The sequence below is a fragment of the Sprattus sprattus genome (genome assembly GCF_963457725.1).
Source record: "Sprattus sprattus genome assembly, chromosome: 13".
In the NCBI taxonomy this organism is placed as follows: domain Eukaryota; kingdom Metazoa; phylum Chordata; class Actinopteri; order Clupeiformes; family Clupeidae; genus Sprattus; species Sprattus sprattus.
Window position 1 is genome coordinate 11,162,326 of NC_137911.1, and position 26,477 is coordinate 11,188,802.

General features: G+C 43.9%; 2 protein-coding genes across 2 annotated transcripts in view; one reads left to right on the forward strand and one right to left on the reverse strand.

The window, feature by feature from the left end:
* The first annotated feature begins 1,307 nt into the window (after positions 1–1,307).
* Positions 1,308–5,885, forward strand: adprs (ADP-ribosylserine hydrolase). The gene is made up of 6 exons (XM_080849750.1): positions 1,308–1,622; positions 1,978–2,074; positions 2,762–2,969; positions 3,721–3,908; positions 4,237–4,337; positions 4,829–5,885. The coding sequence occupies exons 1-6, from the start codon at positions 1,430–1,432 to the stop codon at positions 5,206–5,208; spliced, it is 1,167 nt and encodes a 388-aa protein (XP_080705876.1). The 5' UTR covers positions 1,308–1,429; the 3' UTR covers positions 5,209–5,885.
* A 2,368-nt stretch (positions 5,886–8,253) lies between these two features.
* dctn1b (dynactin 1b) overlaps positions 8,254–26,477 on the reverse strand; it is a gene marked incomplete at its 3' end in the record, with an annotated part of 42,417 nt that continues 24,193 nt past the window's right edge. Inside the window, exons 10-31 of the mRNA XM_080850543.1 lie at positions 26,062–26,259; positions 25,498–25,702; positions 23,742–23,820; positions 23,224–23,383; positions 22,842–22,946; positions 20,410–20,601; positions 19,692–19,802; positions 18,912–19,064; positions 18,447–18,607; positions 17,884–18,052; positions 17,701–17,769; positions 17,375–17,587; positions 14,493–14,654; positions 14,214–14,345; positions 13,888–14,013; positions 13,438–13,580; positions 11,918–12,084; positions 9,712–9,824; positions 9,226–9,406; positions 8,846–8,919; positions 8,493–8,582; positions 8,254–8,391 (exon numbers count right to left, since the gene is read on the reverse strand). Of these exons, the coding sequence (XP_080706669.1) occupies positions 8,254–8,391; positions 8,493–8,582; positions 8,846–8,919; positions 9,226–9,406; positions 9,712–9,824; positions 11,918–12,084; positions 13,438–13,580; positions 13,888–14,013; positions 14,214–14,345; positions 14,493–14,654; positions 17,375–17,587; positions 17,701–17,769; positions 17,884–18,052; positions 18,447–18,607; positions 18,912–19,064; positions 19,692–19,802; positions 20,410–20,601; positions 22,842–22,946; positions 23,224–23,383; positions 23,742–23,820; positions 25,498–25,702; positions 26,062–26,259 (3,141 nt within the window). The remainder of the gene's footprint in view (positions 8,392–8,492; positions 8,583–8,845; positions 8,920–9,225; positions 9,407–9,711; positions 9,825–11,917; positions 12,085–13,437; positions 13,581–13,887; positions 14,014–14,213; positions 14,346–14,492; positions 14,655–17,374; positions 17,588–17,700; positions 17,770–17,883; positions 18,053–18,446; positions 18,608–18,911; positions 19,065–19,691; positions 19,803–20,409; positions 20,602–22,841; positions 22,947–23,223; positions 23,384–23,741; positions 23,821–25,497; positions 25,703–26,061; positions 26,260–26,477) is intronic.

The window sequence follows — 26,477 nt, forward strand, 5'->3', positions numbered from 1 at the left end:
CTGGTAATGTGCTAGCTACTTGCTAGGAGGCACATAAAAATTCTCTCAGTACCTCACTGAAAAGTTAACTTTGACAGTTTGCTCTTAAAATATTTGTTGTGGTCGTGCAATTAGTAGAAAGCCGTTTCGAACAATATAAAGGAGCATGTCTGTTGTTTCGTGGAAAGAATCACGGGCCCTTTCCAGATGCATAGACCAAAACAGAACGTCCCCGCGCGAACACAACGGGGGCAGGTTTTCTTCTATTCCTCGTTTCCCTTTGCGGTAGGCCATTAACGGCCCCGGTGTTGTACTGCCATCTCATGTCTGGGATGTAAATTCAACATCAGAATCACAACTTCTTTCACAACCACAGCCACAGCCATTAGGTATACGTACAGTTAACGTATGGGAGCTATACAACAATATGTCAAATAACCATATGCTATTTCAACGTCTGCCTTTGTGTTAAAATACGAGTTTCTATAAAACTGCTCTGAATACATTCAATTTGTCTTGACACTGGATGATAGACGTAATACCAACAAGCAAGACACGCCAGACATTACAATTCTACAACTTTGCAACCAACACCATCAACACAACAGCCTGCAGACCTTTTAATTTCATGAATTTTAATGCAATGACATAAAGCTTGTAGTAAATTATCAGACCTACTGTGCTGGTTCTTACACCCTCTTTAAAGTGTTTGTATCTGCCAGAAGGCCTAATTACTACAGACTACTATTAGATTACTACATATGCGCTATCCATAACCAATGCTGAGGTAGCCAAATTATAATACTTTGACTGAAGCTAAAATGTATGGATTTGGATACCCTATGCCTTGCCATATACCAAAGAGCATGTCACAAAAATCTGACAATCATATGAACAAACATCTTCTAGGAAGACAACTCACATAAAGTGTATGCATTTTTAAATTATTATTTCAGCATTTGTGGTAATTTACCTAGGTGAAACCACAGCCAGTTTACGCGAATGTTTGACATACTCTCGGGTGAAACACTTTGTTAGTTGTTAAACCACACCTCCAACGCTCCATGGTGCGGTCTGATTGACATATTTCACCGTAAAAAAATATAACTGCGCACTTGAAAACATGTTTTATTTCTAAATGGTAATAATACATACATACATTGGAAGTCATATACTGATTGGTTGAATCTTTATGTAAATGGAGTACATTTATTTTTGCTCAATGGTCAAATAAAATTAATTTGATTTAATAATCACAATCGCATATATTCGAGTCAGAATGGTAGCACGATGGGTCAAACAGTGACAACAGAATTTGAACAGGAAGAGATTCACAAATGTCAACTGATGTTGTCTCGCTTGTGAAGGCTACTAGCTTCCACAATTTGTAACATTTAAAACACATTATTGAATGAAAATACTGCTCAGCGATCGTAGGTGTAACTGAACAATGACCGCAGCGGCGCGCCTGGTTACAGCCGTAGGAGGTCCTGCTTCTTTATGCCGATTTCGCGGTGCCCTGGTCGGTGCAGTTCTGGGAGATTGCATCGGCGGAGAGTTCGAAGGGACTGAACCTGAGGAGATACCCTTGGATCGAGTTCTGCAATATCTGGATGGTCTGGAGGACGAAACCCGTGGCGATTGTAAGTTTTTTTTTTTTACGAAAACGATGTTGTGGATTAACTGTTAACTCCCCACTGTTTATAATAGGCTGCATTTGAAAGTATAGGCTATACAATTACGGTAATTTAGGGGTAACGGTAGGCCTACGGTTTACAGCTCCCTTTCACAATAATAACGATTATGACTTAATCTCCTGTTTTTACTATTATGTGTGAAACCAAACTAACAACTGGAAACACTTTAAATCATAATCCTGATAGAGTAATCAACGATGTAAACAACAAACACACTTTTCATCAGAACTTGGATGTTTGTCCCCGATCGGCTACCCTCTTTGAAATAACATTGTTTTGGGATCAATTTGGCTGTTTGTAGCGATATTGCAGTACAGTGATGACACGGCCATGACTCGCTGCGTGGCCCATTCCCTGCTGACCCGGGCAGGGTTTGATGAGCAGGACATGGCCAGAAGGTAAAACAATCACTTTTTGATGTGTAGTAGCCCACTACGGAAAATACATTAGTTTTGAGTTCGAATTCTGCATGAGCAAGCCTAACACAGAGTAAGGTGCGGTGTCCAGATTTTTTAAGTACTGTTTACACATAATGTCGTTTAAACAGCAATGTTGTACCATCGGAACTAGTCATACATGTTTCCTCACAACGTATCTTATAACAATGTAATTAACGCTTTAGTTCGCACTTTTTTTTTTTAGTTCGCGTTTTTTTGTTTTTTTTAAATGGATAGGGTTTTCAAACTTTCCTGTGGTGTGCCGTTGAAGTACTGTATGCCCACGTCTGCTCATTCATTCTCTCACATCAGAAATATCACAGACTAACCTTTTGCGTATATTTTTAGTGAACAGAATGTCATTGTCAGGAGTCATTTAGGAAGGACTTCTCAAAGACATAGAAATACAAAAACAAAAGGGAAACAGCCATCGTTATTCTTATGCAACACCTTGTTGTCCTGATGTTCTTGATGAAAGATATATTTTTCCCCACTATTATTATCTGTTTGCTATTGAGGTATCATGTGCTCAGTGCAACCTCATGCCTGTGATGTTTTGATGTGTGTGTGTGTGTGTGTGTGTGTGTGTGTGTGTGTGTGTACCTGCACCTGCTGGACAGCCTCCCTCACTGTATACTTCTGTTCCAGGTTTGCTAAGGAGTATAACCTGGCCCCATTTCGGGGATACGGTGCCGGTGTTATGCAGGTTCTGAAGAAGCTGGCGTCTCCGCAGCTCAGCGACGTGTATCAGCCCGCACGCGCTCAGTTCGGTGGCCGGGGATCTTTTGGGAATGGGGGCGCAATGAGAGCGGTGCCCTTTGCCCTCGCCTTCCCAGACCGTGCCGATGTCAGGAGGGTGAGACACACTCATATGAGGAGAGCACACAGCCTGGACACACACACAAACACACACACACACACACACACACACACACACACAGTATTAGCTATAGCCACTGTCACATGGATATAATCCACCCGTGCCATTCACCTGCTATTTGTTCATTCATGTGATCTCCTAATTGAAGACTATTATTTTCTAAACCTGGTCTATCCACAACCTCTCCAAAAGGTGGACATCCTCAGTGCAAAAATACAAATATTGTTTGTAAAACTGAGGCCTGTTTGCCTTTCATGTGTTGTGTTCGATGTATTTAAATCCAGGATTAAGCTTAGGTTTTAGTCCCTGCCATCTGACCATCATAACACCTTTCATGCCACGCACAAATAAAGCTACATTAAACACATGCTTCAATATTTGTTACCAGCTGCAACATCAGAGCAAGATATTTGATATGTCAAAGTCAAGGGTCCAGTTCTCAGGGAGTGAGGGCGTCACATTTTTTTGGTTGACTAGTTTTAATTATCTTCATCTGCAAAATTATTATTTCTTTATGTGCCCCATGTTTTTAAATTAAATATCTTAAACAGAGGATGTTCCAAAGGTGACTTGTGTGATATCACTGCCAATACTCTCTACTTACAACCACGTAACAAAATCAGATAATGGAGAATAACAAAACAAAACCCTATTGACTGTAACACCTGACCTCCACAATCTCCCTCCTCCCTCCATCATGTGTTGCTTCCTGCCTCTGCTGTGGCAGTACACACGTCTAGGGGCCATGCTGACCCACTCCTGCTCTCTGGGGTATAACGGAGCCATCCTCCAAGCCATGGCTGTGCACCTGTCCCTGCAGGGGGCGCTAGCGCTCCCCCAGGATTTCCTCAAGATGCTCATCACAGAGATGGAGGACTTGGAGAAGGAGGAATCTGCTCGCAGCGATGCCAGAGCGTGAGGATCCCTGGTTTTGTGCAGTTGAACTTTGTAAACTTTGAACTGTGAACTTTTTTTATAACAGTTTTGTTAAGTATTAGCATACGAATAATAATTGATTTATAAGTGAGAGGTAGCTAAATTCTATAGCACAGTAGTAGGAGAAGAGTACAATCAACTGGTCAGGTAGTTTACCTGATGGATACCTGAAACAAACGTGATTCATAGGGTGAACTCCTACTAAGATTTTGTAATGGAAAAGGCTTTTAAAACTACAAGAACATTCTGGAGGAACTGAATGCACTTTCAGATATGGTGACACATATACATGTATGTCTCGTTTCAGGCTGAATGAATCAGAGTTTCCATTCTGTGCTCGTTTGCATCGGGTAAAAGAGCTCTTGGAGAGGAACAACGTCAGCGTCGAGGAGGTCATATCTGAACTCGGTCAGTAAATCTGCAGAGTGAAGGCAAAATCAAAGGTTAATCCAGAATTAGATCTGGGTGGCAGGATTATATCTCTGATCAGATTATGTCAGTGTGATATAAATCATAATGTACAGCTTGTACTGAATCAACCACCTCAACAACCCGTGTGCAGGAGGTGTGAGAAGTGGAGAGGGTTTGTCGCCTCATGTAGTTTAACAGACCATTTGAGGCAAATTGAGTCATCTAAAATGGATATGTGAGTGCATTCTTTTGCTTGATTACCTGCCATCCAGCCCCAGTAGTCATGTTATAAAGTGAAGAGATTAAATCGTTTTTGCCAAAGTACATTTCACCATCACTTAAAAAATATTATTTTAATAAATCATTATGTCAGTATCATATATACATCTATCATGACACAAATGATCTATAAACAAGTTGCAGCAGCAATTTAGGTTGCAGGTGTTGAGAGCAAACCTCTGACTGGTCCCTATTCCCTCTCATGTCAGGAAATGGCATCGCTGCACTCCACTCTGTCCCCACGGCCATTTTCTGTGCGCTGTTCTGTATGGAGCCCCGTGAGGGCCTCCCTGAGAAGTACGGTGGCCTGGAGAGGACAGTGGCCTTCAGCCTGTCCCTGGGAGGAGACACTGATACCATCGCATGCATGGCGGGAGCCATCGCTGGGGCGCACTACGGGATCGACGCCATCTCGCAATCATGGCAAAGGTGCTGCGAGGCCTCGGAGGAAGCTGACATGCTGGCGCAGAGGCTTCACAACATGTACCACAGGGCGCCCCCCGAAGGCGACGCCGGGGTACTGAGCTCGGGCAACAGCCAGCAGCACTCGCGCAGCGGCAGCAGCTCGGAACCTCAACCCCCAGAGTAAGAGGCTGAACAGGGATGCTGCACACACACACACACACACACACACATTCACACACTCTCACACACACATGTACAAACAGTGGAAACACACACTCAAACATCTCTTTGATGCAGGGTGAATGTTTGGACAGTGACTCGCCTACATATATACATACTCACAGTACCCAAGGACCAAAATATGTGCATACACACATACACACACAAACACACAAACACACACACACACACAAACACACACACACACACACACAAACAAACACAAACATATACAGTAAACACTCAAAAAAAAGATGTCTCCTTGTTTATGCAAACACTGACATCACACACACATACACAAACACAGACATCAACCAACCCCAGTTAACATATACAGGCAGTATGTGACTTGCAACTCACAATACCAACTTAATGTAGATGTGACACTCATTCTCAGACACTTCTTATGCAAGTCACACACACACACACACACACACACACACAGTTGCAGGGTGGGGATAACCAGCTTTTTAACACATGGTACACACAAACAAATACAATATTTTTGCACTACACTGATTTTGTGCAAATGCCTCTGACATTCAAATTAAAACTTTTGATGTGAAACTGTTGTTATTATTGTGTATGTCTTTGGTGCCCAGAGGAAGTTTCCAATAAAATAAAGATAATTCAATTATCTGAAAGCGTGTTATACTGGTGTTATTATTTCTGAAACACTCCCTCAGTCTGCATTTTTGATTGCTGTCTCACATATGTAGGAGTTGTGCTACAAAAAGTTACATCAAAAGTAAGTTTAAACAGCTACACAGGCTTATCTCGCCTCAACAAAAGTTCCAATAACATGAAGAAATGTAACGTTGGCGTTGCATTTGAGTGCTTTGCAATGTGAATTTTTTTAACTCGTATATAAAAACGTTATATATCATTCATGCGCTCTGCAAAGAGTACCAGTGTGTGTTTGTGAATTAAATCATGAGACTTCTTACTGTTTGTAGTACATTTACTGTTATATAATCAGTTCTGCAGAGTTATTGTACATAGACCAGGTAAAAGCACTTTTTCAACAATTGACACTTTCAAAAGCAACTCTGTAAGTACACAATAAATACACATCTTGAGGACTACACAGTCCAAATGACTACACATCAGACTTCAAATAAACATCTCCAGTAAAGACTCATGAGGTGTTGTTCAGTCCTGTTCTTTTTTCGACCGGGAGCAGGAAACAGCATATCACCTCACTTCCAGAAGTTGAAGATAAGCAAGCAGATCCCACGATATGCTCTAACTTTAGGAATGACATCCTTCATTACACAACAAAATGTGCCAGAGTAAAAATACTATGCGCTTAAATCAACTGGTAATTACAAAGGCACGCCACTGACCACTGCTGTCAAACTGGTGCCTTTCAAGGCCATTAGGGGGCAGATTTTCAATGACCATCTCAGTTCACTGTATTGCTAACTCCCAGATGACATAAAAATCTGCCAACTTTTTGCCTTTTTTCCCGTCGCCAGCAGTTGTCATAACAAAACATCAAGAGGGGAGGGGGACGAAACTACATCCATCTCAGTTTACACCCAACAATACTGAGGTGAAAACTAGCACGGTCAGAAAGCAAGACCTGCTTATGAATTTGCTCAAGTTATACAGCTAGCTAGCAGAATGCGGTCATTAGCTCTATCCCGTGATTTGTAAGTCATGATAATCGGCTACTTGGAGAAATAATGGATCTGGAATACTAAAGTAGACCTACTACCTGACCCTAGCCATTTATCCTCAGCATTCTGCTCAAAGGACCCTTGCAGTGTGACAAGCATGGAGAACCAACCTCAGGCCTCTGAGATGTGACCCAATTCCAGAACCATTCTGAGTTCCATTCCAGAACCCCTTCAAGCCACCCACTCCTTTTTTTGCATCTCTTGTGTATTCATTTGTTGTTCCATTTATAAGAATTCAGTAAGCCGATAACAAATCTATGGCACTTGAGCAGTGAACAAAACACATAGCCAGTGACAGCGCAGAGACACACAGCACAAACAGCAGGTTATTGAGGAACACCTTTGGCCTAAACTGCCATTCTGTATTAAAGCCTAATTATGTGCTTGTGTACTGTTGGGATAAATTGACTAGTGACTGTGAGTGCATTTGTGTGCGTGCTGGATTCGGACAATGTTGTGTCGGCTCGCACCATGCTTAATGAAGGTTCAGAATGAAATAGGGAGGACAAAGGGACAGTGCAGGATTAACAACCATCCAAAACATTCCTAGTCTTTCCGTTGAGATATATCTCCATTTCACCTTGTCTAGCATTGTATGTTCATGCATGAAGGCAATTAAGTTGACAAAGTGGCTGTGCTAGTAGTGTTGAATAAATAAAGAGAGCAGGACTTCTCTGTGAAACTATGACAAGAGGTTATGGTGTTTGACAGCTGAAGGAGTTGAGTCTCTAGAACTCTATATGGGTGTAAGTATGACATGCAGAAAGCCCAAGGACTGGGTGATACAATGAGGGGTTTAGATTAGTGATGAATAGCATGGTAGAATAGAGAGCATGGTTGCCAGTGTAGCAATGGCAATATTTTCACAAGGTGACCATGTGCTTATGAATGATGTATCATGAGTGTTAGCACTGAAATTATCTGTACTATGACTGGTGATTCATCTACAGACACAAGTGCAATCCTGATGCCAGATACCACGCTAGATGTCTAGTTGCAAATAGAACTGTATACATTTGTGTGTTTAGTTGTAAAAGCACTACTGTAATACAAAAATCAGAAGGCATCCAGAAATGCAATTTAAAGTCATGCATTTTAAAGAATTCTACAAAACCATTCGAGTTTCTAAATGAAGGCAAATTACCTCAGGTGTGTGCTGTTCTATTTGGTACTGCTTCAGATCTATTTCATGTGCATTATGGGTAAAAATGTACTTTCATGAAAGCAGATTCTGATGCATGGATGGTTGACTTTGGCAACCCTGTCATGGAATGGGTAGAACTTTTCATATAAGCATAAGCAGAGTTTTGGCAAAGCAGTGTGTGGGTCTATGTTAGAAGCAGCCGGTGCACTGTCTGCAGCTCAGGCTGTGATAGGACGAGCCGATGCACTGCCTCCTGACCTCGCGAGCATGGAACCATCACTCGGCCAATCAGAACAGTCTCACCTCTTCTCTCCTCCTTTGCCTAGACAGAGAATGGAAGATGATGTGTCAATCATTGGTGTATGAGTGTAATGGGCAGACAGTGATTGGCTAGTATGGCTATCAGTCTTCCACATACAGTACCTTCACAAAAGAGGTGCAAGGGAAAGTTGCAAAGTCCGACGAGACACGCGCCCCAGGCTTCTGAGTCACCACATGCTCAGCTACTTCATCCTGACAACAAGAGAGAGAAAGGGAGAGAGAAAGAGAAAGAGAGAGAGATAGAGAGAGAGAGAGAGAGAGAGCGAGAGCGAGAGAGAGAGAGAAAGGGGGATGACAATTACAGGCAAGTGTAAATAATGGGACATTTGAGTGTACTTGGGCTAACAAACCTAGACGGCTACATTATTATTATTATATGGCGGCATGATGAGATTGACGTTTTTTCTAGATGTTAGCAACTCAGAAATCTTGTTTTATAAGATTATCTGACTTACCTTTAGTCGATCTAGAGTTTCACTTAAGGACTGTAGTCTGGATGTCTGCTCTAACAGCTGGCCACTGGGGCTTACTACACACACATACAGAGAGAGAGAGAGAGAGAGAGAGAGAGAGAGAGAGAGATAGAGAGAGAGAGAGAGATAGAGAGACAAAAAGAGGTTTAAATAAATACTGTCAATTAAGCAAATGTATCTTGTGCATGTAGTATGCCCTCTGTGTATTTCTTTATGCATGTGTGCATGCGTGTGTTTGTATGTTTGTATGTGCGTGTGTGTCTGAGTGAGTGTGTGAGTGTGTATGTGTGTGTGTGTGTGTGCGTGTATGTGTGTGTGTATGTGTGTGTGTGTGTATCTGTTTGTGCATGTGTGTGTCTAACCTGGTGATTTGCCGGTGATGTCCACCACTCTAACATTGGCGCTCATCTGCAGCAGTGTCTCCAGGAGCTGCTGGGTTTTGCGGTAGAGAGCCCCAGACTGCACCTCACTGCCCCCAACCTCTGGCAGCCTGGGCACACACAGAGGGGGCAGGGACGCAAGCTGGGCACGCATCCTATCTGCCTGTGAACACATACAAAAAAAGATCATGACTTTAAAATGCACACACACACACACACACACACACACACACACACGCAGGCACCAATTTTACTCAAACTACAAAATGTCACATACGTGATGATTTCCTGGAACTATTTTAATACAATCATGACAAAATGTTGTTTTGTAAAAAAAGAAAAACTTCTTGACCATTATTTGTTGTTGTGGTCTAAAACCCATATACCTCTCTTCTGTGAAACTCTTCAAAGTCTGTCCCCATAAAACTAGTATTGTTTATACATGCATTTTATTTACATTCATAGTACCTTGTATCTGTTGTTCTCATTTTTCAGGTGTTTAATGCTGAGCCTCTGAGCTTCGATCTGCTGCATCAGCAGAGGAGAGTCAACAACCTGCATTCCAACACCTGGACACACACCTACGGGGAAACAACACACATTACACACATGTGGAAACACACACACACACTCTCACACACACACACAGTCAGATACTCAAAAACATGCAATAACCAGAGGGCTTTACTACGAAGGGAGATTTAACTCTGAGTTATCAAGGGACAACTGAGTGTATTCAGGATTGTCTGAGTGTATTTGTGATTGTCTGAGTGTATTTTTGATTGTCACTGCCAAATTTGAGTCCGTGGATTTTTACAGATGTGGAACAAAGTTTATGACCCCTTTAGAGACAATGTATCACAGGGTGTCAAATTTAGTGGCTGTTAAAACCCAGAAAATTAGCCCATTGTTATTTAAGTCAATGCTGCTTTTCATTCTGTTCTTGGTGACACTGAGTGGCATAGAAAGCGGCGTTCCATGAGGATAGAGAGCAACGAAAACACTTTTTTCCTACTAAATGTGATGGCTGATTATTCAAATAAATAAATAGAAAGAAGCTCTACTAAGATCATAGTACTGAGCTTTTCGCTAGTTCCAGCTCCAGCTCCAGCTCAGCTTACTGCTTATCTTCTTCTTTTAAAAGAAGTTCAAGTTCAAGTGTTTTTGCTGCCCAGTAGGCATGTTCATAATTACCTATGGTAAGTCCATTAATCCTCAAGTTCATACAAATGTAGTTCATACAAATGTTCATACAAATGTATATATATGTATTTTAGATTTTATATATATTATATTGTGTTGTTTCTTGGTCAATGGCACACCATCATGCAGTTGACAGCATGACATATACCTTTACTAAATACTGTGATAATTAGACAAGTCAACGCACTTGGACTTTAATTGACATAGGCCCCTGTGCAACTACATTACCTGCCTCCTGACAAATGGGCCCTTTGCCCTCACATGCCAGTTACACTACTTACTATTTCAGGGAATAAATGCCAGCAAATGAACTCATTTGTCCAGGACAGTTGACAAACATGAGTCCACTGGTTGCAAACGAGGCTACAATTTAACTGACTTTGTTGCTCTGCATTAGCCTTATATAATAGGCTATTTCACCAGCCGCCAAAGATCAAATTTCCTCAGTTGAGAATTGAAATCTTTCATAGAGAACATCATCGGGATCAATTGAGTCTTCCAAAGATTGTGGTTAAAGGGGCCGGGGCTTATACCGTATATACGGTCGAGTTTAACACAAACATAGCTCAGAGCAGTTTAGAGATGCAACGTAGGCTATACTGCCATGACAGAATACTTCCGGTAAGACTCTGTAGTACAAGATCTTTCGTAGTGCAGATTATTTGGGAAATTACATGGATAAGGCAGTAACCTCGCTTCGCAGTAGGCCACAGTCCTCAGGACTACCAACACACAAATAACACACATAAACAACCACTGATGGAGAACTGCTGAACAGCATCCATAAGGTAAAACATATATCTGCAGACCATCTACGACAACACATGCACATACACATACACATGCATGCAGATAGAGTGATTCCTGAGAAAGAGAGAGAGAGAGAGAGAGAGAGAGAGAGAGAGAGAGAGAGAGAGAGAGAGAGGGGGATGCCTACCCGGAGAAAAGACGGCTCCAGACTCTGAGTATTGGAAAAGCAGAATTCAGGGAGGACGGGAGGCAGGAGAAACAGAGAGAGAGAAAGACAGACAGAGAGAGAGAGAGGTTATGATGAAGTGATAAACGTGTGGTGAACTATGATGAAGTTAACAGACAGTCGTTAAACAAGAAATACCTTTCTGTTCCTCTGCAGGTTTTGGGAGTAAGAGAGTGAGGCAGAGTTAGAACAAATGAATTCAGAGCAGCTGCCCCTTGACATTAGGGTTACTGTATGTATTCAATGTAATGATTTCCAACAATGACCTCAGTTAGTCCCACCAAAGGAACTTTACAAACAAAGACACACACACACGCACGCACACACCCACGCACACACGCACGCTCGCACGCACGCATGCACGCACGCACGCACGCACGCACGCACGCTCGCACGCACGCACGCACGCACACACACACACACGCACGCACGCACGCACACACACACAAACACACACACACACACTCAATTTCAAAAGTATGCAATCCCTCTCACCTCCTGTGATCCCAGTGACAATAGAGGCAATGCCAGAGTTGGGACTTCCTCTCAACCCATCGATGGTCATCTTTGATTGGCTATTGATGCGCTGTTTTAACTCTGCCTTCTCTGACTCCAGCTGGTCAATGTCAGCCTGCAGAGCATCCATGGTCTCTTCAAACTCCCTGAGAAACAGAGACACACACACAAACACACACAAATACCCAAATTTAAAGTAACACAATGCAACAATTATACTTCAGGATTAGGGTTAGGATAAGCAGTTTAACCTTAAAATAACAGCTTGAAAAAAATTGGGGCGCTACAATGACTTTTAAAATGGAGAATCGCCTCCGTACCATTGCCATACCAGGGTCCATAGGCATATAACTTCGTTCTGTAGTTTTGCCTGTGGCAGCCCGAATTTCTACTGTCTGCTGAACTAGTAAGTAGCTTATTTGCCGTCTTGCTTTGTCTTGTGTTGCACTTGCTTGATGTTTGACTGTGTAAGGACAGTCGTTGAGTAACTAGTTGAGTAACTAGTTTGCCACGCCGCCCTGCTCCCCATCCTGGGCCCTCAACTCAGTCATCATCCCCTTGACGACTTCTCCCGCTGGATGTGACGACCCCCACTCTGGTCATCGGCAGCTCCATGGTCCGAGATGTCCACACCCCCCCCTTCAACAAGCTGCCCCTGCAAGGTCCACTGCCTCCCCGGAGCCAGGCGTGTTCCAATTGCTGATGGAAGTGGAACTTTCCCTCCCCACCCCCACCACTCTGCACGTAGTCTCTCTACCTGGTCTACCTAGAGAAACCCTCGGCCAACCGCACCCACCGCCACTGCATTGCCGTACACCTACTCTACCCAATACCCTATGCTAGCATTTATGTACAATATACATTATTGCCTCCACCGAAATGTTTCTCTGTCCCTACATCCCCTACCCCTGTAACAGTAACCCTATTGCCACAGTAATCTGGTCTTGTCTGTATCATGTATTTACCACCAGATGTATGTACACATATGTCCAGTGACCAAATGCTGGCTGTGTATTGCCCCTGTTGCTTCCTTTCCCCTTCTGCCACACTACCCTTCCCCTTCCCCCCTTCCCCCTGTCCCACCTTCCTGTCTCCACCCGGCCGACCTCAAGCAGATGGGTCCCCCCTTATGTGCCGTGGTTCTGCTTAAGGTTTCTTCCTGCCTAACAGGGAGTTTTTCCTTGCCCCTGTTGCCGTTGTGCATGCACTAAGGGGGTTCAGGCTCTGGGCTCTGTTAAGCGCCAAGAGGCAATTGTATTGTTATGGCGCTATACAAATAAAATTGAATTGAATTGAATTGAATAATTTCAAAGTCCGCACATTTCAAGAGATTTCGTTAGTTTTAGCTGCTCGCATACCATTAGCGAATAGCTATTGATCCGTTGTGCTGCTTTAACACATCTATATTTCAGACACACACTGTACATTGACACACTGCACTGTGGTGACAATTACAAAAACATAGACACAAACACACATGATAATAGGATCATACTTACTTCTCTTTCTTTTTCAGCACAGCTAGTGTATCGTCCAGTTGAGTCTGAATCTTTTCCACACGTTCATCCGCATCTTTAGACGAGCTGTCCAACTTCTTCTCCAGCAAGCTGAGACGGACACTCGCCTCGCTCAGTTCTTCTCCCTGGAAGAATACACATATACAGTATTTAAGCAATATAGCACGAGTGGGAGTGGGGTAGGTAAGGGATAATCCCACGGGTGGTGTTTGGCCGTAGCCACCGAGGCCGCAAGCAACCTTTGTCAACCAAAACAAAATTGAAAACCACTCAAAAGGTAGTTACATCATCTTTTTTTGATATACCCAGTCACTGTACTACTGTGTGTGTGTGTGTGTGTGTGTGTGTGTGTGCACATGCATGTGTGTGTATGTGTCTGTCTGTGTGTGTGTGTGTGTGTGTGTGTGTGTGTGTGTGCTCATATAAGTCTACCTTGATCTTGAGTGATTTCTTTAGTTCCTTTATGACAGTCTCTCTGTCCTCTAGTTTGAGGCCACGCCCCTCTGCATCTGTGAACTCCGCCCTCAGAGCGGTGGCACGCAGAGCAATTGGTGGTGTCTGAAATGGGACAAACAGGACCGTTGAAAAACAACAACAAAGATAACGTGTATGAGGAAAAATTGAGGAGAACCAACACAATACCTGAACAACTGCAAGGTCATCAGCATAAAGTATTTCAAATTAGACTAGAACTAGAACACTGACCACCGTGAACAGTGCACTGGTATTAGTGTGTGTGTGCTTGGCTGCCCTCTTACCCCAGTCTGTGGTTTCTCAGCGTCATACTCTCCCTCCTGCATGGCCGTTGCCATTTTGTTCATGGTCGCTATTACAATGTTGCATGACTGGCGCAGACACTCGTGTGGGTTTATGCCCTGACTTCCATAGATCTGCACACAGAGACACACACACACACGCACACACACAGACACATGTAGATATGTTACATGGCCAACTGCATACATACAATTTCTTTGTAGTAATTGTGTGTGCATGTGTGTGCGTGTGTGTGCGTGAATTCATTTTTGTCTGCATACCTGCTCTGCTGCTTTGAAGGCCATATCCTCCACTTTGACAGCAGAGAGCCCTTCCTGTTCGCTCAGGGGACCAATCAGCTGTGCCCCTGCTGCTGCCACTTCCTGTAGTACGGCCACCACCCAGGTCAACTGCTTCCTGCACTCTGACAGCGTCTCTGACACCTGCACACAAAATCCACATCAGTAAACATGACTCAGCAAAAATGACACAGCAGATGTGTCTATCTGTGCATGTGTTACCAATGCAAAGCCCAAGGTCTCTATATGTAACAGTTTGTCCAAAATGTACTTTTCTGACAAATCCTGAGCATGCCGCCGTTTACGATTTGTCTTTTTTTCCTGTGATCCACTTTATGTTTGACCTCTATGAACATTTCTGAGGTGTACTGTTGAACCAACAAAGTCACATGCAGTCAGTCAACAAAGTCTTCTATAAAACTTCTTGCAACAGATCCTAGACACCCACTGTTAATTCTCATCAGACTAATTCACAAAACCGCATAAGCCGTGTCACTTCCCATCAGACCAAATGAGACCTTCTGCAGTGAGCACTGATCTTCAAACATAAAACTCTGAGTCAGATTACTGAAGTGACATAGCGTAATGAGATGCTAATGAGGGCCTTTGCTGCAGTAATGCAGATTTGAGCGGCTCTATGGTCAATAATCAGGATTAATGACGGCTCGTGGGGACTCGTGTAGATTAAAGCGGGCCCATGAATACTAATACAAAATCAATATGGGCACAGGCAGGTGTGAAATGAAACCAGACTGGGGGGCAAAACCACAGTTTCATTTGATGGAAATCGTAGTTTAATAAGGATTTCTCATCATCATATCACCACACAGACTCCATATTTTGAGTAGCAGCACAGATGAAAGTATGACTACTGAACATTTTTATGAGAACTATTCAGTATTATTCAAAATAATACTGTGCAAAACATTTAAATGAAATAACTGTATTAAGGCAACTCTGTCTTCTCCCCAGTCATATACTTTTACATACAGCCGCGGAAAAAATTAAGAGACCACTTCAAAATTATCAGTTTCTCTGGTTTTACTATTTATTGGTATGTGTTAAAGTAAAATGTACATTTTTGTTTTATTCTTTAACCTGCTGGCAACATTCCTACCAAATTTCAAATAAAAATATTGTCATTTAGATCATTTATTTGCAGAAAAATGACAATTGGTCAAAATAGCAAAAAAGATGCAGTGTCTTCAGATCTCGAATAATGCAAAGAAAACAAGCTCATATTCATTTTTAAACAACACAATACTAATGCTTTAACTTAGGAAGAGTTCAGAAATCAATATTTGGTGGAATAACCTTGATTTAAAATCACAACTTTCATGTGTCTTGGCATGCTCTCCACCAGTCTTTCACATTGCCGTTGGGTGACTTTATGCTACTCCTGGCGCAAGAATTCAAGCAGCTCGGCTTCTTTTCATGGCTTGTGACCATCCATCTTCCTCTTGATCACGTTTCAGAGTTTTTTTTATGGGATTCAGGTCTCGAAATTGGGCTGGCCATGACAGGGTCCTGATCTGGTGATACTCCATCCACACCTTTACTGGCCTGGCTGTGTGGCATGGAGCATTGCCCTGCTGGAAAAAACACTTCTCAGAGTTGGGGAACATTGTCAGAGCAAAAGGAAGCAAGTTTTTCTTCCGGGACAACGTTGTACTTTGCCTGGCTGAGGTTTGTAAAAGACCATAAGGATTGAACCAAAGCGGACTGGAGGGTCTCCTAGTTCGTCTTCTCTGATGAGTCCAATTTCACAGTAGGTGCAAGACTCTGTGGCTTGTAGGCCTCTCCAGGTCTCCGTCTAACCATCAGACGACCATGTGTTGGGCAAAGCTGAAAATTGGACTCATCAGAGAAGACGAACTAGGAGACCCTCCAGTCCGCTTTGGTTCAATCCTTATGGTCTTTTACAAACCTCAGCCAGGCAAAGTACAACGTTGTCCCAGAAGAAAAACTTGCTTCCTTTTGCTCTGACAATGTTCCCCAACTCTGAGAAGTGTTTTTTCCAGCAGGGCAATGCTCCATGCCACACAGCCAGGCCAGTAAAGGTGTGGATGGAGTACCACCAGATCAGGGCCCTGTCATGGCCAGCCCAATTTCGAGACCTGAATCCCATAAAAAAACCTCTGAAATGTGATCAAGAGGAAGATGGATGGTCACAAGCCATGAAAAGAAGCCGAGCTGCTTGAATTCTTGCGCCAGGAGTAGCATAAAGTCACCCAACGGCAATGTGAAAGACTGGTGGAGAGCATGCCAAGACACATGAAAGTTGTGATTTTAAATCAAGGTTATTCCACCAAATATTGATTTCTGAACTCTTCCTAAGTTAAAGCATTAGTATTGTGTAGCTTAAAAATGAATATGAGCTTGTTTTCTTTGCATTATTCGAGATCTGAAGACACTGCATCTTTTTTGCTATTTTGACCAATTGTCATTTTTTTTGCAAATAAATGATCTAAATGACAATATTTTTATTTGAAATTTGGTAGGAATGTTGCCAGTAGGTTATAGAATAAAACAAAAATGTACATTTTACTTTAACACATACCAATAAATAGTAAAACCAGAGAAACTGATAATTTTGAAGTGGTCTCTTAATTTTTTCCGCGGCTGTATCTATTCCATATTCAAAATATTTTATATTCCATATTATATATTTACATATCTATTCCATATTCAAAAGTTCTTGTGGGTCAACAGCAGTTGCCGTAGCACAGCCACACTTTTATTCAACCCATGTAATTAGTTTTCATCTCAATATGAGAACTTCAGTAAAATTCTTTCAAAGATTTTTTGTAAACTTGAGTGTGCTTCTTTCCTGATTCAGATTTAGACCAATGAGATGGCAGTACCTGCGGTCCAAAGCTGAGGGCTTCCGGGATACCATGGGCGTCTGTGCCAGGCATGCGGCGGCGGATCTTCTTGCAGAACTGCCTCACGTCAGAACAGGAAGTCTCCAGGTCCTTCAACAAGACGGTTAGACCTGCCTCTTCCTGTCCAGGGTGCAGGAAGGCACGCAGACGCACCGCCTCCACAGCCATGCAGTCCAGTGCACTCTGGATAAACTGCAAAGCATTGTGGGTATTCATTAACTTTAATGAACTCAAAATATGTACAAAGAAAACACCACAAATGCAGAAATGTCCTCTCCCACAGACACAGTTCCAGACAACCTTACCTTAATGTGGTCTGCCAGTTGCATAGTGCAGTCCTCAGGCTGGTCGGCCAGGTGGATACTATACAGATGCTGTTGGCAAATTACACCATTATGTCACAAACAAAATCTACATGTACATTTATATGTGTGTGTGTGTGTGTGTGTGTGTGTGCGTGTGTGTGTGCATGTGTGTGTGTTTGGTACCTGATAGTACTTGATGGCTTTGGTGAGGGGCTCCACATTGACTGTTTCATCCAGTTGGTCTCTGTGCAGCAGGTCTATGAGGAAGTCCAGTGATCGCTCGTGTGCACTTAGCTCAGCGTACAGCACTCCAATCTTCTTATACACCTCCACACTGCACTGATTCAGGGCTCTTTAAGACACACACACACACACACACACACACACACACACACACACACACACACACACACACATACACACACACATTATATATATATATACATTGGAATATATATCACATTGGAATATACATGGGCAGGGAATATTGTGCTACATTAATTCAAAAACCCTTCCAGGATATTTTTGTTTTGTTATTACTCTTACACAAATAAATAAAAAACATATAAATGAGTTATATTCATATATAAGAGTACTTACTTAGAGTACTTACTTTTTTAAATGTATTTATTTACAATATATGAACATTTACACAGGATTTGTGTGTGTGGTGTGTGTGCTAAAGAGGGGGGTATGTGTGTGTGTGTGTGTGTGTGTGTGTGTGTGTGTGTGTGTGTCTTACTCACTGTTCATATTTGTGTAGCGTGGCCTGCAGGAGGCTGAGGGAGTAGACGAGTCCGGCAGCGAAGCTCCTCTGTTCCCCAGGCCCTCCTCTCATCCCAACCCCCTCTATGCAGCTCTCTGTCAGGTCAAACTTCTCCCGAGCCTGCTTACTCACTAGCTCAGCCTAACACACACACACACACACACACACCAATAATACAACCAAATTAATATATAGATATGCAGGCGTGTAGTTTTTGTAATGGCTAACAGGGCTACCAGGACTCATAATTATATTTCTACTAAAGACACTTTACATTTTCTAGTATGCATGCCTACACACACCGTGCACACTAACACACACGCACACGCACACTCACACACACACACACACACACACACACACACACACACATCAAATAAACATATAGATATGCAGGCATGTAGATTTTGAAATTACATTTTCAAGTATGCATCCCTACACGCACCTTGCACATGAGCCTGGGTATGAGCAGCAGCACCAGCACAGAGTCGTGGTCCCCACCGTGCCTCAGGAAGGACTCAGGCATGAAGGCCATGAGCAGAGACACGTGTCTGTTAGCCTGGGACACCTCCACCTGCCGAAGCTCCATCTCAATGGCCTACACACACACACACGCACACATACACACACACACACACACACACACACATACACACACACACACACACGCACGCACACACACACACTCTCACACACACACACCAACATGCAGACACACACACATCAACATGCAGACACACACATACACACCCACACCCACACACAGACAAGGTCACACAGACACAAGGACATACATAAGCACAAACAGACATACCATAAGTTAAAAAAATAATACAAATAAAACACCTGTTTATGTACTGTGCATCTATTAAGTTTATCACTGTGGCCTTCAGCACCATGGATAGCGGTACTGTGGGAATACCCAGATAACCTTTTCAATTGATTATTTGTTGGTACATTTGCATCTCTAACCAAACCCAATAAAATATTTCGTGTTTAACATCTTTTACAAGAAACACTTCATTCTAACCCCCCCTTACAATTCATTCTAACCCCCCCTTACAATTCATTCTAACCCCCCCTTACCAACATTAACATATTCTAAACTTGGGCCTAAAGCAGTGGTAGGTATAATATCCATCTCCAATATAGAAATTAATCTCAAATATAGAACTCTAAATGATATGACACAGTAGAATCTGATTAATGTGAGTGTGCACTCTACCTTAGCGTGGGCCTTGGTTTCAGCAAATTTGATCTTGAAGTCGAACATGTCAGCAGGTGCAGGCTGCTGCTGCTCTGCCTCCTGCTGGCTCGTCAAATCACGGTTCACTTCCTGTAGAGGCATATCAAATCACGGCTTACTTCCTGCTGAGCTGCACTAATCAACTGACAGAGTTGTCAGGGAGACATCAAAGCAATTCAGAAATAACACGAGCCAATGGGAAATTAAATAAAATGAGAAATCTTACATCGGAAAAGCAAATGACAAAAGACAGAAAACAGCTCAAACCAATCAAGACTGTGTGATTGTTTTGTTAAGATATGGTTATGGATAAGCAGTGACACAGGGCAGCGTCATGGAAATGTACAGTCTATTGTATATGATGCAGAAGATCCTAGCCCTTAAATCCCTTAGATCCCTTAAATTGAGGGGAGTGATTGTTGAGTGAGTAAGACACTATTACTACAAAAATCAGCTTGTAGTATTTGCCATGTTTTTTAGTAAGTCTATGGGTAGCTGACTGGCTGGCTGGACAAGGGTTATATCATTAGATTAGATTAGAGTTTTGAACTAACTGCATGTTATGCTGATATTTACAGATTTAAAGCAGGGTGTATGGGGATTTGCAGCAATTCCACAGTACATCTTGTGGCACAACTTTGTAGCATTTTGCATATTTACATTTAATGTTCATGGCATGGTTTGGGGCTGGATGTACCTGTAGTTGAGTGGTGAGCTCGCGGTACTTCTGGATGGTCTGCTGGTAGTCAGCCACGGTCTCCTGCGCCGCCTCCACGCGCTTCTCTGCCTCTCGGACCTTAGTGGTGGCCAGGTCCACCTGCTCCCTCAGCTCCAGCTCTGTCTCACGGCCGTTCTCCTGGAGCTCATCATTCATCTCGTTAATGGCCTCCTATAAACATGCACACACACACACACACACACACACACAGACACAGACACAGACACAGACACAGACACAGACACAGACACACACACACACACACACACACACACACACACACACACACACACACACACACACACACACACACACACACACACACACACACACTCACACACTCTCACACACACACACACACACACACACACACACACACACACACACACACACAGCAGGAGACAGATGTCACAACCAGATAGAATCAACACTATAATAGACAAAGACAGCACTGCATTGCAGAGTGCCATAGTTTTAATTGCTAGTATTTTTTTTATTTGAGAGTGTGATAATGTGCAGCTATTAAGCACAATGTGCTGCACTGCAGTGGGTGCACAGACTCTTTGTCTTCACTTATTTGGATTACTTTGTGTCTGCAGTACATTTTTGCAAAGACTTGTACCCTCAAACATAAATCATAGTATGATGAACATTTAAGATAAATCGCTACCCTAGAATAATAAGGTTCTATCTGACATTTTTGTCAAAATTGAGTTATTTACATATTCCTATTCTGGCATAATTTATGAACATTATTTAAGGTGTTTAAAAAAAAAAAAAAAAAAATTTGAGTGTTTTATTCTGAAAAATGTGCCCCATTTGTCAGTTTTGGTAAATGCAATGCTAAAACTTTAAACCTCAATATCTCAAAACTGACCTGAACGCAGATAGAACCTTATTATTCTGAGGTAGCGAAATCTACAAACATAATCACTAGTAGAACATTTATTATATCCTAGAACAGGGTAAAATGGTTCAATAAAAAAAGGCAACTTCTCTTGCAGCTCACTATCATGACACACCCACATCACCAATGACCATGTTAGGGAATGGCTAATGATATTTTCACCAAATACTAAATGAGAATGTGAGTGTATGATGCATTCTCCATCACATAAGAAGGATCCGTGCACATGTGTCTTTCTCCAGGCCATTGCACTGATGAATCTCCTCTGCATGCATTTCTGTTGTTCCCTCCTCTCTGGCTCCTCTCCTGCTCCTCTACCCCCTCAGGGTGTTTTACCCTCGTATCATGTTCCTCTCCTGCTCCTCTCACCCCTCAGTGTGCTGCCCTCCCCTCCTCTCCTCTCCTGCTCCTCTCCTGCTCCTCTCCCCCCTCAGTGTGCTGCCCTCCCCTCCCCTCCTCTCCTCTCCTGCTCCTCTCACCCCTCAGGGTGTTCTGCCCTCCTCTCCTGCTCCTCTCCTGCTCCTCTCCTGCTCCTCTCCTGCTCCTCTCCCCCCTCAGTGTTCTGCCCTCCCCTCCTCTCCTCTCCTCTCCTCTCCTGCTCCTCTCCCCCCTCAGTGTGCTGCCCTCCCCTCCTCTCCTCTCCTGCTCCTCTCCTGCTCCTCTCCTGCTCCTCTCCTGCTCCTCTCCCCCCTCAGTGTGCTGCCCTCCCCTCCTCTCCTCTCCTGCTCCTCTCGCCCCTCAGGGTGTTCTGCCCTCCTCTCCTGCTCCTCTCACCCCTCAGAGTGTGCTGCCCTCCCCTCCTCTCCTCTCCTGCTCCTCTCCTGCTCCTCTCGCCCCTCAGGGTGTTCTCCCCTCCTCTCCTCTCCTGCTCCTCTCGCCCCTCAGGGTGTTCTGCCCTCCTCTCCTCTCCTGCTCCTCTCCTGCTCCTCTCCTGCTCCTCTCCCCCCTCAGAGTGTGCTGCCCTCCCCTCCTCTCCTCTCCTGCTCCTCTCCCGCTCCTTCCAACTGACAGGCTCTGCATTCAGGTTGATTCAGCCCAGCCACTGCTACAGATGAGGCACCACAACACCTGACCTAGATCTCCATTATAGCACTTAGAGTATAGACACTACAGCATACACACAGGAACACACCTCAGAATAAACACACACACACACACACTAACACACAGATATGCACACACACACACACACACACACACACACACACACACACACACACACACACACACACACACACACACACACACACACACACACACACACACACACACACACACACACACACACACACAAGCACACAATAACAAACCTAGGCATGTCTGGGTGCACACACACCTACACACACACTGACATGCACTCTCACACACACCTAGTCAAGTCTGCATGCACATGCACACACACACACACACACTCCTAGGCATGTCTACATGCACACGCACACACACACACACACACACACACTACAGAGGACTCACACATACTTCCTTGTGTACAAGCACTTACCAGGTCACTAACAGTCTCTCTCAGCTCTCTCACTGTCTCCTCAAGGTCAAGATTCCTTTCAGTCAGCATCTCAACCATCTCCTCTGCACCCAGTGCAGCATCCACCTGTATCAGACAAACACACACACACACACACACACACACACACACACACACACACACACACACACACACACAAAAACACACCAAATAGCATAGACTTAAAACATACAGAAAAAAAACACAATAATCTTGTTTTATTATATTCATATATTATATTAGTAGAGTTACTGTAGAAACAACCTCAACTACAGAACTAGGTTCTTAAAACTAAAAGGTTGACTCAGGTCACAGAGGGGTGTTATTTGAGGGGAACAGATGGGAGTGCTGACGCAGTGCTGACCTGCTCCTTCAGCTCGTCTACGGTCTTTTCTGAGCCCCGCAGCTCCTGCGTGAGTTTGTCTCTATGGTCTCGCAGCCCTTCCAGATCACCATTCAGCTTCTCCGTCTGCCTCTGCAGCTTCACGTGCTCCTGCTTCTCTGAGGATGACAGGTCTCGCATCCTGCACGCACACACACACACACAGACAGACATACACACACATGCAGTACACACACATTTACAAATACACATAGACACACACACACACACACACACACACACACACACACACACACACACATATACAAATACACATAGACATACACAAACACACACATAAAAGCCTCAATATGAATACATGCTGTATGCTTACACAAATAGGACATTGGCAGAATCACAACATAACACAATGTTATGATGCTAATTAACATTTCCTATGCAAATGTTCTCCTAATTTCTCCTAAACACAAAAAAAATTCAGATTCACACATACACACACACACACACATGCTCTCACACACACTCAGAGACAGCCTCACCTGACCAAGGCCTCTTTTAGTCGTCCGTTCTGCTCCTCTAACTGTTTCGTGTGATAACTGGAGGCAGCACCGTCTGAACCTGTGGCCAGTGACATGCACACACACATCTAACAGTGTCTATAGCAGTTCTCATGCAGATGTCATAGTGGATGTGCCAGTCCAAGGGACAGTGACAGTGGAGTGGCTGTGAGTATGAGACTGTGTGTGTGTGGGGGGGGACCTTTTGAAACTAAAGGTATGCTTCCGTACGTATGCGTGTGTCTTTGTGTATTTCTATTGAATATGCGTGTGTGTGTGCATAACAGGTGGTATAGATCAAAGACCGATCAGCTGAGATATTGCATTTTGCCAAAATTCAACACCTATTTACAAATGTCCACATTCCACAAAGACAATCTGCGTGGATTGGACAGCAAGACTGTACATGTGCTGAGAAAATGGCTCTATCTTAATAGACTCTTAACCAGATGCATCATCTTCTACAGGGGACAGGATGGAGGGACTCAGGGTCCCAAACCAACACAATGGCATATACAGATACCGTGTGTGAGGGAAATGGCCAGAGCATCCCTACGGCTAGACTTGGGGAAAAAAGGAAGGTGCCTCGTGCACGCAATGGGGAAGAAGAAAAGCCAACGGGAAACTCGATAAACAAACACAGGCCAGATCTAAATGACCTCTGCAGAACTAAAGTGGACCTCTCATCCCCAGCCAGCAGAGGTCTCTGATGCAGTGGTGGTTGACCCATCAATCTCAGTGGAGGTAATGCTGCATCGAAAAGAAACATCTTACCTGCTCCAACCTAGAACATGAGGGCAGACTCTTCTCGAGATTCAGATAGCACAAACCTGCACTACTGGTCCAGCTTAAAACTCCAGGGAAAGTTGACAAAGCTGGTCTTTGCTGAGGACTCCATTTCACACACCATCTACAGAAATGCCACCATTAGTGAGGGGATTCTTACTTTCTGTAAAAGCTCACCTGCGGGTTCTCCAAACTAAATACAACTTAGGACTGTGGTAGCCCTCCAATCATTCACCCATCTGTATGCTGTATGACCCTCTTCAACATCTGGAGTCAGTAGCCCATATCATGAGCTCTCTTATAGGGCTGTATAGTGCCAGACATGATAGTCTTGTAGACCTGATAGCTGCACAGAACCCACGCACAGAGGATGAGCAGATGCATAAACATTCTACTGTCCGTTCTGAAGCGTTTAACTCTCCTGCAGACACCTTCTCTGGAATTGCAAACACACTGGAGAGCTTCACTATTTCTCAAAATGACAAAAAAGTTCAAATTCATACTGTGCAAAAAAAAAGAAGAAGATTATTCACTGATTACTGCCATTGAGAACCTACAAATGTCAGTTGATTGTCTTAGTTTTTGGTAGCTTAGGTCACGTTCACAGGCTGGCTGTACATGGACTTTCCATTGGTGGACTAATTAAAAAAACTGATGGCAAAGTATTGCTCAATACAATACAATGGGAAGAATATTTATTTGGAAGAGATGATGTTTCCTCTACCCTTGAACTGTAAGACCCATAATGGACTGTTGACCTGCTTAAATTTGTTGGACTATTTAGAAAATGTGATTCCTGGTGAAACTTGATTTGTAATGTGGAATCATGCGTGCGTGTGCGTGTGCGTGTGCGTGTGCGTGTGCGTGTGCGTGTGCGTGTGCGTGTGCGTGTGCGTGTGCATGTGCATGTGCATGTGCGTGTGCGTGTGCCTGTGTGTGTGTGTGTGTATACCTTTCTCCTCTATCTCGTGTTTGAGGATCTCCAGGTCCATGCTCAGCTCCTCTACCCTCTCCTTCAATGAATCCACTTCTATTTGGAGTGACTCGGCCCTCTCCTCCGCCATCTCCTTGTCCAGAGTAGCCATCTCTATAGCGTCCGCCGTGTCCGACATCTCCTCCATGTAGTGCTCCTTAGCCTCAAGAGCGTCTTTGGCATCCTAAAGCAACACAGGCTGGAATTAACATCTACACACACAACCACACACACACACACACACACGCACACACACACACACACACACACACACACACACACACACACACACACACACACACACACACACACACACACACACAGGTAGGTGAGAGAGAGAGAGAGAGAGAGAGAGAGAGAAAGAGTTTGTGTGTGTGTGTAGGTGCGAGAGAGAGATTGAGGGAGAGAGAGAGCGCGGGAGTGTGTGTGTGTGTGTGTAGGTGCAAAAGAGAGTGAGGGAGAGAGATAGTGTGTGTGTAGGTGCGAGAGAGCGAGAGAGTGTTTGTGTGTGTGACTGTGTGTGTGTTGTTTATCTCTCTCCACCTTCTTGGCCTCCTTGAGCTGTTTCTGCAGGTCGTTCTGCTGCTCCTGCATCTTGCTCTTCCACTCCTGCAGCTGCTCCAGCTGGATCTTGTGCTTCTCCAGCTCCTTGAGTTTGGCCTTGTCCTCCTGCCGCTTCAGCTTCAGCGTCTCCAGCTTCTCCTCCAGGTCCTTCACCTGGCCACGCAGCGCCTCCTCCTCCTGATGGAGAGAGAGAGATGGGGGGGAGGGAGAGGGAGAGGGAGAATACGGTAGAGAAGGAGAGAGAGGGAGAGAAGGAGAGACAGAGAGAGAGAATAAAAGGGGTACAGAGAGGGTAGTACAAGACAGGGTGAGAGAGATGGGGGGAAAACAGAAAAAGAAAAGAGAGGTGAGAAGTGTAGTGAGAGTGCGTTGGCAGAGGATAAAACAGGAAGAAA